Source organism: Sinocyclocheilus anshuiensis, unplaced genomic scaffold (assembly GCF_001515605.1).
Source record: "Sinocyclocheilus anshuiensis isolate Anshui unplaced genomic scaffold, SAMN03320099.WGS_v1.1 scaffold419, whole genome shotgun sequence".
Lineage (NCBI taxonomy): Eukaryota > Metazoa > Chordata > Actinopteri > Cypriniformes > Cyprinidae > Sinocyclocheilus > Sinocyclocheilus anshuiensis.
In genome coordinates, this window is record NW_015548228.1 from 1081978 (window position 1) to 1098836 (window position 16859).

General features: G+C 36.4%; 1 protein-coding gene across 1 annotated transcript in view; it reads right to left on the reverse strand.

The window, feature by feature from the left end:
* The window catches only part of LOC107654457 (SRC kinase signaling inhibitor 1-like), a 61897-nt gene extending 58287 nt beyond the window's left edge, over positions 1-3610 (reverse strand). Inside the window, exons 1-2 of the mRNA XM_016441527.1 lie at positions 3556-3610; positions 470-786 (exon numbers count right to left, since the gene is read on the reverse strand). Coding sequence (XP_016297013.1) covers positions 470-786; positions 3556-3607 — 369 coding nt within the window. The 5' untranslated portion in view covers positions 3608-3610. The remainder of the gene's footprint in view (positions 1-469; positions 787-3555) is intronic.
* Positions 3611-16859: the final 13249 nt, after the last annotated feature.

Below are 16859 nucleotides of genomic sequence, written 5' to 3' on the forward strand. Positions count from 1 at the left end.
ATTTATTCTGACACAGTTTAACTCTGAGTTCTTGTCATATTTTATTACCATTTTCTAAGCTATAGCGAATAAACTGTGATAATGTGTGCAATGTTGAAGGTTATATATATATATATATATATACTGTATATATAGTAGTCAACATTTGAAGTGGATCAAAAAAGATAATCAAATTTGTTCTAAGACAAGAACGCATTTTGGTTTTTAGGACAACTATGATGAAAGGTTTAGATCAACTTCAAATGTTGACTAGTGTAAATAAAATAAAATAAAATAAAATTGAATTTAAAGATAAAATAAAATAAAATAAAAAATGTAATAAAATTAAATAAAAATCCATAACCCTAACCATTAAAAAGGATATTGTTTCCTGTACTCGCCCTTAACTTAACCCTGGAACCCTGACAGGAACCCTGTCTAACAGTAACATTGATCCAGCAACATCAAACAAGGTAAGCCTTGTACATACCTGTTCACGTGCGCTTCTCTCTGCGGTGCCCCTCATGCTGCCATGCGAGGGGGATGGAGAGGGTGGTAGGGAGTGCTGGGGAGGGTACTTGTTCTTCAGGTGGTCCATGAAGGCATCCCGCTTGCGTTCCATGTCGGCCTTGTGCAGGTTGGAGAGGGCCTCCAGGCTCTGGGCGGCGATGACCGTGTGCCGGTGCTCAGAGGTGTGGACCAGCCCCACATTGGAGAAGCGCCGCCCGCTGTTTCCCAGCGTGCGATATTCACGTGGGTACTCCAGGTCATCGGTGGAGATCATGTGACCTCCGCCACGCTCCGGGTCTGGTTTGAGAGAGAGATGAAAGGGAGCGAGGAGGAATTGAGGAACGTGAAGAGTGTGGCACCAGCATCCATTCCGTCATGCACGACCACACACATACATGCAACAGCACAAACGCATTCACAGACAGACGGGAGAATGGGGTGAAGGGGAGGAAGAGAAAAAAATGGGATGAGATGTTAGACTTATTACAACAGAAAGGAGCACAAGAGTGAGTGGCTGCTCCCTGCAGAGTTATTGATCTCAGGTTTAGTCGAAAAGAGGGAACTAAGGAAAAGTAAAAGCACTGAGCTATAGATCAGAATAAAGAATGGAGCCAAAATTTCTCTGTAGGAGATTACATTTTGCTTTGCCTGTCAATTCGCCTTTGTCATCTGATATGGCATTTCTTACTTTCTGAGCATACATACTGCATCACTCACCCCAAGTGCATGCTCCACCGCATGCAAATTCACATATACACACATGAAAATATGTTTATACAAGCTGGGAGAGAAAAGCATTTGAAACATTGACTACAGAGGTCAGGGGCATCATGTACAATTTTTTTGAGGGGGCACCAGTGGCAGTTCAGGCTCATTTTATGCCCTAGACGAGATAAGTGCTTTTAAGCACTTTTCAACAACTTAAAGAAATAGTTCACCCAAAAATGAAAATTCTGTCATCAGTAATTCACCCTCATACCATTTAACGCATCAAAAATTAAGGCTGCAGAATGTGACAAAAGCAGTATGTCAGAATTCACAGGACTCATAAAAGAGTAGGCAAAAAGTACCCAGATGATCTACTTCAGACTAGATTCTGAAGTGCACATCCAATTATTATCTCACGAGGCCACAGGAGAGGATTTCTGAATGCCAGTGAAGTGACGCAACTGACGCTGGTAAATCACATGACAATGACAACATGGTGAAAGTAGCACGCCCAGATTACATTCAAGCTACACACATTTTACTATATAAAACATACTTTTTAGCAGTCCCAAAGTAATTTCTTATTCAAAATAATTACCTAATCAAGAGATTATGCCATTTCAGATGCAGGGTAAGTTATTATAAAGTGTCAAATAATCACATTTGAGCTTCCATGTTTACCATGTTTGATGTGCTCTATGTATGTGTTAATGTTTATATGTGAAATTAAATCTGTTCATCGCATAAAGCAATCATGCCTCTTCAGGAGACTTGGATTATATGCTCGATTTATATGGATTGATTTTACAACTTTTTTTGTACTTCTAGATGTGTTAAGGTTTTGGTTGCATGGACTTTCAATGGATGGACAAAAAGGATGAGTGAATATCTTCATTAGTGTTCCAAAAATAAACAAAATTCTATTAATGTGTTTGGAAGGACATGAAAGTGAATAAATGATGACAGATATTTTATTTAATAATTTAGATAAGAAGAGTTAAAGGGATAGTTCACCTTCAGTTGCTGGTCCCCATAGGGGGAGCGTGTGTAAGGCTGGGCCACGGGGTCTTGGGGCAAAAATGCCACTAAATTGGACAAAAATGCGCCTGCACAAACAAATTAAATCTATTACGTCTGTTGCTAACAAAGTGCAAATGAATAGAAAGTGTCGACTGCGAATTAAATGAAGATCTGCTCATGTTGCACCGTATTTCCTTTTAGGCGTTTTTACAGTGTTGCGCATTATAACCAATCAAACACAATTCTGTTGCGCTTAGGAATGCAATGGCCAATCAAAGGCGTTCAGATGAGTCATCGCTGAAACTCATCAGCTTTGTTGAATGCGCGCACGTTCGATGACTGAATTCCGTGAATTCTCTCATCATAAACAACAAAGCGCAGATGTACGTACAATGTAAGTAAGGGATTAATTTCGCAGTGTAGACAGCTTCGGTGATTATAACGATAGTTTTGTTTTTTTGAGAGTGCGATAGATTAAAGTTAGTGATTATGTCATTTCTGTACATATTTTATTCGCCGTTTGAATAACCGTGGGAAGGAAACGTTATATAATTATCAATTTCTAATGTTTTAATTAAATTGTAATCACACTAAATACAAATTCAGTCCCATTGATTAAACATATTTTATTAGCCTACATGACACCCATTTCTGGTTCTTGCCTAAAAAGACAGGTTTATGATGTTTGTAGTTAATAGATTTGGCTGCTTTTAGCCTTACCCTGGAGTTGGTTCACCCTCCGCCTATGCTGGTCCCCATTGACTTGCATAGTGTTTTTTTCCATACTACGGAAATCAATCGGGACCAGCAAATTAAAGTGAACTATCCGTTTAAAAGCATGGGGAAAAAACATACAGGTGAGGAAAATCTGTTTAAAAAATGGTGATTCTATAATATAGTAAAACATATGTTACCTACAATTTTATTAATTTATCATATTCCACAGATACTTGCAAATTGCAGTTACAGCATCTACCAGCAGGGGCAAACTGAACCATGCTAACCAGCCAAGCCTTGACACCTTGGTTTACTGTTCTGGCCCCCTCAGTTTAAAAGTGCATGACACAAATATGTTTACGTATTCCCAAACCACCTCCTGAGGACAAGAGGTGCAATCTAATGCACGTGTAGCTTCACTACCCCCTCTCTCTCGCTCATAAAGACAGGCGGCTCACGCACATGGCACGCAGACAACACAGGGCCAGGCAGTATGCAGAGACAAGACATTGACATACATCTGACAAAATCAGTGAAACAAAATGACAAGCCAGTCAGAGGCTCTGATTGGCCAGAGGCAGGTCGACATGAGAGGATATGGGAGTAGCTGGGTGTGGTTACCTTGCTTCGGAAAGCAGGCCCCAACACTGGCTGAAGAAAAAAACAAAAACATCAACCACAGTTAAGCTCCTCATTCTCTCTATCTTTCATTCTCTCTTTCATTCCCTTTATCTCTCTTTCATATACACGCACACTAATTGTCTTTGGTGCTGTTGGAAGAATTGATTCCCAAATCATCTCTCTCTTTTGTATATTATGCAAAAGGAATAGGAACATTGTTCAGTCAATAATACAAAAAATTAAATCCTATACGAGGAGCGAATTCTCTGACTGCTGTTCACGAAATATAGAAAGGCGCTTCTCACATTGCTGGTGTTGGTTTTTTTGTGTAAACAGAAGCTTTCGGTAAACATCCTCAATAAGAAAGGGGTTCCAACCGAAAACCTTCCCGAGCACCTTCTGTCAAGAATTTATGAGTCTCACTGTCAGCTTCCTTAAAGCCTCTGAACAAACAAATACAAACACCCACACAATCACTACATTAAACTTTAAGTTTAACAACCATTCCCCTTTCTAGCTACTGCTCTTTACTTATTTAATTAAGTCTCTTATGCTCACTAAGGCTGCATTTATTTGATCAAAAATACAGCGAAACAGCTGTATTGTGAAATTTTATCACAATTTAAAATAACTTTTCTATTTTGATATATTTTTAAATATAATTTTTTGTAACACTTTACTTAAAGCCTTTATGTATAATGTATTATAAAGGGTTATTAAAGGGTATAATTCATTACAATTATTCATAATGTGCACATTATTTCATGTTGTAAATAATTATAAGTGAATTAAAAATACATAGTGTAACAATGAATTGATAAGTGTTGTATTAACTGTGGTTACAATTATTCATGAGATTGTACAATGCATTATAATGTGCATTACAAGGCATAATTAATGCATTCAAACTAATTCTATTGTGCATTATACAATAAGGCTTTATTAATAATCTTCAGTATCACATGATCTTTCAGAAATCCTATTTAATTTTTGTCTATGTCGAAAAGAGTTTGTGCTACTTAATAGTTTTGAGGAAACCATGATAAAAATTTTGTTTCATAATTTTACAAGAACAGCATTTATTTGAAATATAAATCTTTTGTAACATTATTTTTACTGACCAAATCTTTGAGCTGTAGTGTAAATATCTGCCACTAGTAGCAAATAGTGCAGTAATGTGGCAACAACAAATTATTCACAAATTTGCTAAATTAAAGTGTGATTATTCACATTCTTTTAATTTTGTGGATGTAAATTAGGTGAGAAATGTTTGAGAGCCTGTCATAAGAAGTATGAACTGTCGTGATGAACTGGCACTTAATATATTATAATAATATCTATTCTATTCTATTCTGTTCTGTTCTGTTCTGTTCTGTTTAAATATGTGGCATTTTACACTTGAGAAAACAGAATGAAGACCTAAAGTCATTCTCTCTGTGAGGAACAGCATATCATGTACTTCTAGCTCTCAGTGGGATTTGAATCACTCTTTTCACTGACTCAACTGTCACCATGGTCTCCCTATTGCCCCTTCACCCCCTTCCAGGAAGCTTGGGGCTAAAAACACCATCACCATCCAAGGAATTATTCACATATTATTTAAAGCATTGAATCGGAAAGCAGCTGGTGTTTTATTAAGCAGAGCTGGTGCTTTAAACAAACATCAGGGTTGTTCTGAGAAACAGACAGCAGTGGTGCTTCTGAGGAACAGCTAAATTGAATGACCTTGTGGTTAATGTTGTTAGCACTGAATACTTTAATAGCACTCATACTCTCCTGAGAAGGAGCATTATCTTTCAGAGAGCAGCCTGTTGAAGGACAGACGGAACTGATACCGACTTACCATGATACTTGCTCTAGGGAGTTTGAACCACTAATACACCCTGACAATGTGACTAAACTGTGTTAGCTTTAGCTGTAAGAGCTTTGAATGGAAGCAAGAAGGACATGTTCAATTCACTTAAACGGCTGAATAATTGAGTGATATCACTGTGTTAAAGTTGTTTTGTTCAGAGAACAACTACATATTGGTGACTGCACTTATAAAACTCGGCCTATGGTAATTTCATGGTCTTAGCTATTATTATGTTTATAGTACATTGTGAGATCTTATTAATTTGAATACATTTTAAAATGAAATGTATTCCTGTGATGGCAAAGCTGAATTTTCAGCATCATTACTCCAGGCTTCAGTGTCACATGATCCTTCAGAAATTATTTTAATATGCCGATTTGCTGCTCAAGAAACATTTATTAGTATCAGTGTTTACAGTTCAAGTTAAATATTATCCTTGTGCGCTCTTCATTTGGGAGTCACACTCATGGTCTTCGCGGTCAAAAGTGACCAGACACCTGAAATGTAACTTTTTTTTTCTTCGGTAAAATCAATCTAATATATTTTTGTTCAATAATATTTTTTTTTTTTTGAGAGAGAATTTTATGGTAATAATGAATATTTATGCAATAATTATTATCAATTTTTCCTATTGAAAATCGTAAAAAAAATACAATTCTCAAATTGTTTTAAAATAATTTTTCAATCAATGCAGTATCTCTGATTCAAATAGGGACTAGGCCTTTAAAATCCTTTTTTTTTAAGGCAGATTAGCACCTCCTGGTGAGAGCAAAGAAAGAAAAACATGAAATGTCATGCTGTAACCACTAGATGCCTGTATAGGAATCCATAGAGAGGCTTTTGAATTCCCTAGTTGTTTTTATACATAATTGTTTACTTTTATTAGGTTGTGGATTTAAATGTATATTAAGGCATTCTCAAAGACTACTTTTTGTCAATGTTTATATTTTTTTATCTCCTGAATTTCTCAGAAAGAGATGAAACCACTGCTAAAATAAGATCACATAAGCTGAGTTTATTGATACAACACAGACTATAAGAGACACTTCTCCTATCTGTTGCTTTTTCATTCTTGTTTATCCTTTGCATTTGTAATACATTACATAAATCCTACAAAGTTATACAAAGACATATTTTACTTAAATACACACACTTACACATGTGCACAGAATCCTCCATTATGCTCATTATGCAGCAAACACACAAAGCCAGTATTAAACATCGGAGGCTGTTGTTTAACATCAGTGTTTTAGTGCACACACTAAAACAGCAACAGCCTGTTTTACAATGGCCTCTAGTGTTTGGCTGCTCAACAACAACACTGGCTTTTCACCAAGGACCTTTTTAAGGGTGGAATATGTCATTTCTGTGCCACTAGTGTCACCCAAGTTGTCAAGGTTTTGCTGGTTAGGCCCTCCTGGCAGATGTAGTTACTACACACTTTGTAGGCCAAACACATATTTCTCCATTGAGCCATTCAAAATTAACCATGCATCCCAATAACTCTTTTGGGTTTTAAACCCTTTGACCTACCATGAGAGCAAATATTCAAATAATTAAACAATACATTTGTATGTTCACAGTTGGCTAACGGTCACATGAGATGCAATCAAATATTTATTTTGTGTGTGTGTATGTTTTATCTTGATTTAATGTAAATTATTCTAAATGATTTATTATAATTAATTATTGGCTTTTCATGAAAACACAAACCCCCAGGGGTTCGCAAAGCCCAACCAAATAAGACTTAAAGGTGCAATAGGTAATTGTCTTCAGGAACATTTTTTGTTATGCTGGTTGAAAGTCTCTTCACATCCCGATAGCAATCATTAAGTTAAGTGGTCTAAATGTATTTATCTGTATTATATTCTGTGGACGGCGTAGGACCAAGAAATGTTTGTCCAATCAAAACACTCGGTCCGAGCATTTTAATTGGCTTTCCTACCTGCCTGTCAACGTATGTATTAGCATATCTCTGCGCACCGGGTTCACGCAGACAGGATACGTCATCAGCACATTCACGCATACTGTGCAGACAGAGCGAGAATGGCAGACAAACATCAACAACCCGATCTTCCTTCCTGGTATTGTAGCACTTTTAAAGTTTTCTCAACGGTGAATGACACATGATGTAACCCAGCGGTTCCCAATTCCTGTACTCGGATGTACTTCAGAACATAGGCTGGAATTGGGAACCGCTGATGTGGCCTATTGTAGTAATGTTGTCTCTGGTATTCTGGTCTGTGAGCGAGCGTATATGCGTTCAGGGGGCGTGGTTTTGGACGGAGATTGCAGGGAGGGTGGGACGTTCGCTTTCAGTGCTATCAAGTTAGCATTTTCCAAGATCTCCTACTCCACCTTTAAACTGTCTTATTTGACAAAATGGAAAAATTAATCTCATAAATTCCCTTTTCGATTTAGCCATCACATCCAGAAAGTACAGTAAGAACTAATTGAATTAAACTAATTAATTCCTTTGGTATTGTAAACACTGCACATTTCACATTCAAAACATTGCAATTATTTTAAAAAGCCAAAGGCATATTCTAAATGGAGCCCTATCAAATATAATGACTTATTGAGGGTGAATTAGTCTGGTGGATATACAGTAGAGGGAATAGCTGAAACACACACACAAAAAAAAGCAAAAAAATCAGTTAATTCCAGGAGATATGTAAAATCCATCCAGTGGGAGGAGGTGCCATCGGTCAGATGTTGTTAAACAAAACTAAACAACTGCAACTGTTCAATCACTCCTCTCTCTTTCTGTGGTTCCAGACAGAGCAAAGAGACCTTTCCTCACTGTTGTATAATTGCTATTACCGCCTAGGGGCCATCAAACTGATTGAGAAACAACTCTTTCTCTAACAAGTCCATTATGGATGAGTCACACAATCAGAAACACATTCACAGACATACACGGACTAAGAAAAGCAAACAAAAGTAGCAGCGCATGGCTGCCTCTCTATCTGTTGCATGCGGTGTCCTATGTCCCCGTCTTCAACATCAGATATTTGAGAAATGTTCATTATTTAGCTCTGCCCTGGAAGATTTGATTAGACTCAAACAGTGAGATTGCGAATCAATCTGGTTTCGCCCTTAATGTTCACAATACCGTTATACAAACACTCACTCACGCACTATGGTTAGTGGATTACCAGCTTGTTTGTTTCCCCTGGTGTTAATAGCAGGCTTTTTAATTAAACTAAACAAGAGATCGCCATCCCCCATCTCTCTTTTCTCAGTCGCTGTGGAGACTCATCCCACGAGTAATTACAATAACAAGACTGCTAACAATGTCAATGTTTGATGAGACAGAGGCGGTTCTTAAACTTAAGAACGAATATTTTAATACACATAAGCGTGTGTATGTATGTCTATGCGGGATTCATCTTTAATATGCTTCTGAAAACCATCAGAGACATCATTAAAGGAGCTGAGAGAGAAACACTTCATCTGCTCACAGTTTTGCTCCACAGACCTTCAGTCTAGCAGAACACTTACTGTCAAACGGTTTCAGATAGCAGTCGATCACAGATGTACAGGAATGTAAAATCAAATCAGATGTGAGATATTATAAATGAAATATAATTAAAAAGGCTGTTATTACTTGCTACATAATCACAGTCGGGGAGATATGCTCAGCTCTGATCAACATTGCCACTACAACTTGCGAGTGTGATATTGTATACAATTCAGTAAACAAAAAGTTAATATGGAGTAACTTAGACATTAATGACACAATATTACCAGTTACTTTGTACATTTCTGCTTTGCCAATGAAAACTGTTTCAAATACGTATAAAGTGAGAACTGTTATTGATGATTTTTTTCCTGAATGAATCAGTGTTTTCATTCAGTGTTTTTGAATGAAATGGTTGAGTGAATAATTCAGTGACTCACTTATGAAAGCAGTCACTTGATTTGTTCCTGAATGAATCAATGTGTTTGAAAGAATCAACTAAGTGAATGATTCACTGAATCACTCATAAAGATAGCCATTTGTTGCCACCTACTATTGATTGTCGTATAATGTGTACTTTTCGATGCAATCTGACTGGTTTCACTAGCATTTATATCATAATTTCCATTTAAAACATGTCTACGTGTGTCTAATGATTTTACTCTTACAACTACCGTCAGTTAATATGTGTAAACCAGTACAAATGAAAACATCTGCACAAGTAGAATGTTTCAATCACTGCGATAAGACTGCTACCAAATTTGACCCAAACAGGACCCTGAAAACTGCAACAATACATAATTACAGGATTATAATTCATGAAAAACTAAATTATTATTATGAATGTTTGATGTTTTAATTTTAACATGTTTGCACTCATCTTTGCACTCACACCCTCATTTATTGTTGAGTTTAATTAGCTGTTAGCTGTTAGCTCACCATTTCACCATGCCTGTTAAAGAGAAAAATAAAATACTTATGGATTCAGGTCTGCTAATGCGACAGTACCAGTCAGGTGGAGTAAGGTCAGGTTTTAGTTTAATGCCAGTGCAGAATAATCCTTAAAATCAGCAGGAAATTATTGCATTCACACACACACACAGACATCAACCTGTTCCCACCTACATTATCTAAATTTGGTTAATCACTGTCTGCATGAGACTTCATAAGCTTGAACATTGCATGGAGAGAGACATGAGCGTTTGTTTCATGAAAAGTTGAGTCTGCATCTCCAGTTATTTAACTGTTATATAATGCAAGCAAAGAGCAGCAGGGTCCAGCATTAAAGCAGGTTTATTTTGGATGGGATTGTTACCAGCAGCAATATTTGTCTCTTTTTCTCTCTGCTTCTTTTCCTCTCACTCTCTCTCTCTTTATAACACAGGGTCTGCCAGGTCAGACGTATTGGAGAGCTACGCGTGCTTCTTCACTCATCTCTTTACCTCACAGCAAAGAAGCAGGAAGAAGAATTTACCCACTTTCAAGTTCTCTCAAGAAAGACAAGCGGTCCCGCTCCACGCTGCCCACTACACTGACGCACACAAAAGAGCATCACATTTATATTTTAGGCCTTCATAATTCCTTTAAAAATCCTTGAGATTTTGCAATACCATTTAGGCACGCATCACTTTTCCATTCATTAAGTGATGGATTTAATTTAAAACAACTGAAATGAATGAATCAGAGTTGATGATTAGTCTATTACTTTATTGGATGTGAGGCGGCAGATGTTAAGCCTGCTACGGGAGGCTGAAGCTTTGTAATGATGATGTCATAATGATGTATAACTTGAGGATAAAACCTGATTAAGCCTTTGACAGTGAAATTAAATTAAATTAGTCCTATGAATCTATACAAATTAGCGATTATAGTATGCACATAAACTATCATCAAACACACACACGCATACACAATCCCTTTCATGCGTTTCCTCACTGATAATATCATGTAAACATAAATATGTAAGACAATGTCTAATAATTAGAGCAGAATAAATTTCACATAAATTTGCATAATAAATCACCCTGCAGTTTTTCTGGCTGACCTCTGAAGGAGAAAGGTCATGGGGAATTAGAGTAAAACTGAATCTTAACTTTATCATGATTAAATAACGTCTATTGCGGCACACGGTTATGAGATATGAGTGGATGTACTTTAAACACATTAAATATACGTAACACTCAAAATACAAACCAGTGTAATGTATTTTGCATTTGCTTTTTTTATTTTCAGTTTTCATTTTAACTTTAGTTTAAGTTTGGTTATTTTGTACTAAGTTTACTATTTAGTACTTAACTTCTTTCAGCTTTTTTTTTTCTGCCAAGGTTCATTACGTTTTTTTTTTTTCATCTAATATGTATATTTAATTTTATTCCAACTTTATTCCACTTACCAAAAGAGATTTTGAATAGTTCAGTTTTACTTAGCATTAACGAACAACACTGCTGCAAACTTTCAAAACAAGCACAACAGAAAAAGCTTGAACTAGACTGACTTACGGTGAACTCAGAAAAAGCATAGGCAGAGTGAATGTAGATGAAAAGAAAAGGCTGGTGGAGTTATAAATAAGGCAAGGCTGATGCAAATATTGCAAATATCTTGCTATACACAGACAATTCAATGAAGAGGCCTTGTGAATAAACTACTGGACAATTTATCCAAAAACGAAAATTCTGTTCTCATTTACTCATCTTCAATATTCATTTTTTTGTGAGCTGTCCCTTTAAGATTTCTAGGTGACTTGAGAGAGTTCCCCGTTCTTCCTTATCACCATAAATGAGAACAAAACTTAAATTAAATTAAGCTGGATGATGGAACATCGACACTGTTATTTATATGAACTAAACCAACACTGAACTCACTAAATAATAATACTACTGTCTTTTAGAGCTGCTTTACAGCAGAATCTGAACCGTCTCCATAGCTGAGTTTCCATTATTGCTTCTGCTTATTTCTATGAAGCTGCATAGACAATTTGTATTGTATAAAGCACTATAGAAATAAAGGTGACTTGATTTGACTATGACCATGGTACTCCAGTTGTTCCTGCTATAAATAGATCACTTATTTAAAAACAAAACTAACTAAATGAGAAGTTAGAGGACTTTAAAAAAAAAACCCGCTACTGAGTACTAAGGAACTCTTTGATAACTATTGAAAAGAGAAATTGTCCATGTCATCAGCTTCAGCAGGTCACATGCTGTACATTTGCAATGGAAACGATGAGTCATTGCTGTATTTGGCTGATGTTGTTTTATTTATCCAGGATGAGGGCATTGTGTTTTATTGCGTTTGTTTGCTCATTTGTTTCTGGATAGAGAATGTTTCCTCCATTGATTCTGTTGTATTGACTTTGGCTCAGAGACTCCCAAGTGCTAGTCGAACAGAGGGCATTCTTACACTGACAGAGAAAAAGAGACATCCTTCTTCGTAACTTAAAGTTGTTGTAGAAAGTTTTCTTTTCTTTTTTTTGTTACGGTGAGTAAAATGCATTTATAAGGCATCTTTGCTTACGAACGCTCAGTCAAATACAAAAATTTGTAATTGTTTATTGGGTAAAATAAAATTAAATAAAATTAAATAAAATTAAATAAAATTAAAATCCAATTTTTTTGCAGTCAAAGTTAACCAACACGCATAAAAAATTTCCTTCTGGGATCAATGAATTGTCTGTCATTCTATGTGGAAAGCTTTAACAGAGCCTGAATCCCCAGAAGGCCAGTCTAAATCTCATTCTTATTCTCAGTCCCTCCAGCTCTCTGTGTCTCTGTCAGTCCCTCGTGGTCACCCATAGGGAGTGGTGCACGGAAGGAGCCTCACAGACAGGCTGGTGGGGAGGTTTCCGTGGTTACAGGCGAGGAAGAAGAGGAAGAGGAGCCATCTGGCAGTGGTTTGGTGAGATGACGTGTCTTGCCTCTCACCCACCACACCCATAACCCACACGGAAACATGCCTAATGCTCCACCAACTGTTATACAAACTACAGGTATCAACTAGGGCTGCACGATAAATCGCATGCGATATTTAACGCGCATCTTATCAGTAAAGCCGGTTCTGTAATCAGCGGTAAATCTCCATCACCTGCGGGCTTTCACATTTGTGCGTTAAATATCGCATGCGATTTATCATGCAGCCCTAGTATCAACCTTACAGATACAGCTGAATGACAACACCTGCTCTCGCACCTGGAAGGATTTGTAATCCCAGCCAGGAAATATCCATCTACCCTAATACTCGACTACCCATAGGTGATGGAAACTACAGCGGCACGAGGAGTTAACCAGCACGTATTGCAACAGTGAAATACTGCCATCAACAGACATTAATTATTACCTTCGCTTACTTCAGTAGTTCTCAACTGGTCACACTCAAAAGTGGATCCTGGGCAGGCAACGAAAAACAATGGTAAATGCAAATCATAAACAAAACAACATAATCAATGAAAATGACAATAATCACAATCAAATTTTTAAAAACAAATCCTTCAGCCCTAAATGGTAAAGGATTATTTTAAAAATAAAAACAAACAAATTAAAAGACTTATTACAAAGATTAAATATTTTATGTCATGTCATTTATTTACCATTAACCGACATCGGAGATCAGTGAATGTGCAAATGATTGAAATATCACCTTAAAATCTCACAGTGTACTTCAAGTAAATTTATTATGAATTTGGCTGCCAAAAAATAAAAATTGTTTGGGGTTCCCTGCCAAACAGTATGTTGTTTATGTCATATGTTAATGTACAATCAATCAGATATTTGGCACACATTCTCCTGTCACTTGATAATAATATATATATATTTTTTAAACTCTTTTAAACTAGTCATTCATTTCTGATGTTGTTTATGAATTTATAAAATTGACATGATTTTCCTACTAACCTTATGTAATATTAGTAATTTTGCATTTTTAGGCATTGTATGGTTTTTTATAAACTTTGATATCTGATTCTAATTTTATTTATTGTTTCATACTAAACATTTTTGTTAAAGTGGGTGTATCTGTTAAAGTCTATGTAAAATGTAGAATTCAAAATCTAATAATCTTTTTTTTTTTACATCTTTAATTTTACACGTTTAAGAGCCCTAAAATAAACAATCACATGGGCAATAAAATGAAATGAAATGAAATAAAATAAAAAGAACTGAATGGCTCTCAAAGAGAAAAATGATTTTTGTTAGAGGATGTAATGTAATATATTTGTAATATATAATAATAATAATGATAATAATAATAGTTATTAAAATAATAAAAAATGTGTATTATTGTTCAAAATAATAATAACATGCAAATGTGATTACTTTTACATTTTTAAAAGAAACAAATAAAACTGAATATAAAGTTTTATATGTTTGCAACTCCACAAACACCAAGTCCAAACACTTGATCAGATATGCTGTAAGCACATTGTGTTAGACAAGGTCAGAGTGTCTGTCAAGAAGAACGTTCATGATCTTCATCATTCTTTCCGTGACATCCCTTTTAGCATGTTCACAGTAGAGGGGACAGAACTGCCCCTTAGAAACCTGGGAAATGTCAAATGGCCTGTTTGCGCATGTGTGTGTGTGTGTGTGTTTGAAGGGAATTTAGCTGCTGCTGTTCTGAGTAGAGCAGTGGACACACTTTTATACTAATTTCCCAACCAAAATCATAATCTTATTTCAAAACAGATCATGATCTGTGTTTGAAATTCTTCAACCAACAGCAATAACAACAAAATGTTTTCAGCGCAAGTCAAAATGTCAGCTCTGAATCCACGAGAGGAAAGTGTGTGGTAAAGGGAGAGAGAACAAAGAAGGCAAGAATAATGAAAAGAGCATGCAAAACTGGGACAAGAGGTGGTCAGAGAAGAAAAGTAAGGAAACAGGAAGCAGAAGAGAGGAGAATGACTTATGGGCGGCCCGAGCTGGAGGAATGGGGTGTGACAGAGAGAGGCATGAGGGATTTGGGAAAGCACTTGATGTCTTGTTAGCCTCAACCTTCCTCACACTGTGATTGGCTAAAAATATCTCATGGCTCATGTTGAACAAGGTGCATTCTGGTTTGTGCCACTGGAGAATTTATCATCACATGGCCCCTAAAGTGCCAAACGCAACCTTTCTCTCTTTCGCTCTCTCCATCTCTGTCTCTCTTGCTCCCCCAAATCCAACACACAGCCAAATGCCTCCTCTTCTCCTTCTGTTTACTCCTCCTCAAATCTAGCACAAACCCCACTACTAATTACCTGTACTGTTCTAGGCTCTAATGATCTTTTAATAAAGCCCCATTCCTTCAGTTCTCCTCTTTTTCTTTTAGCATAACCAAGTACCACACCCTTCCTTTCTACATAATTAATCAGGTCATTATCTGCTTATATAAAACATCCTTGATTCTTTATATCTACATATGACCTCTACAGCCGTCAGTGTTGTCTTACATATAGACCTCATTTCCTTCCCCTCTCTGATTTTTCATTCCTCTTTTCCTCCATTTCCTCTTATATTTTGTCTTTCCTTCCCTCTAGATTGCATTTAATCTACTCTGTTTTATTATGTTACTTCCATCTGGTCCTTTTTACTTTCTATTTCCTTTTCATATCCTCCCTCCAGCATCAATGCTACTTTGCTTCTGTCTTTTTTCTAAACTCTCTGATTGGTGGGAGGGGAAAATGGTCTCATTTCTTTCCACAGATACAAACAAACCCTCACAGGCACTTTCCGTCTCTTCTTCAACCCCTCTATAGTGGACGACAAGTCTAATGTGTTAACTCTCAGAGAAGTCTGAGACCACATTCAAAATCTAGAATTCAAAATCTAATTTAAACTTCGTTTTTACACCTTTCATTTTACACCTTTAAGAGCCCTAAGATAATCAAATGTATGGGAAATAAAATAAAATAAAATAAAATAAAATAAAATGAAATGAAATGAAATTAAATGAAAAGAAATGAAATGAAATAAAATAATCTCAATGGAGAAAGACTCTCAATGGAGAAAAATATTTTTTTTTGCTGTCAAAGTGCAGCATGCACACACTTTTCCTTCTGAGATCAAAGTGAAATCACTTCACGAAATCCCTTAAATCTGGAGTTCAAAATGTAATTTTAACTTGGAAATAAAAAAAACATTTTATTTATGAAGTAAAATTAATAGGAAATGTTTCAGATTCTTCGTATTTCTAGGTCACAAAGTAAATTAGTGACACTGATCTTGTGTCTGTTTGTACAGGTGGTCTTCCTCTATTGAAGCTCAAGATGCTCAGTGTATCATCTCAAATCTAGCTGGAGAACATGATCATCAGGCTCAACAGACTTGTGGAGTTCATTCAAGTGCTGCCATTAAAGCAAAAAAAAATACTAAAGACATTTTTAATTGAACTTTTCACTTTAGTCAATATGCTGTGATGAAACATGCAGTATTAAATTATTAATGAATACAAAACAGAACATTTTTCATTAGTAGTCTTTTTGACCCCAATAACTGCAAGTAATCTTAACAAATAAAGACAGAAAAAGGGCAAACATCCAAACAACCATATTACTCCCCCTGGCAAAGACACTCCTCATTCCACTAATAATTACCAATAGAAGGAATAGAGCTGGGAATATCAAGTTAAAGATGAATATAAGAGAACAATTTGCATCCAACCTGGCTCTTCTTGTTCCTCATTGCTCATCACTTTTCCTATCTCTTCTGTCCAGCTTTATCCCACCATCATTCCAATCCATTTCCAAAACAGTCAACCATATGACTGAAAATGTCTAAGCATTGACAGAGAAAAAAAAGAGAGAGAGAGAGGGTGGGAGCAAGTGTTGGCTCCAGTGGGTTGGGTTGGTTACAGAAATCTCTCTCTCTCGGTTTCGCTCACATCTCTCTCATTATCCACAGCTCACTGCACGAAGCACAGAAATGAGAAAGTAAAAAGCTTTTGCCCTCCTAAAACTCCAGCGTATGTGTTCATGAGCGTGTATGAGGGAGAACGATTTCATGTGGGTGCGTCCGT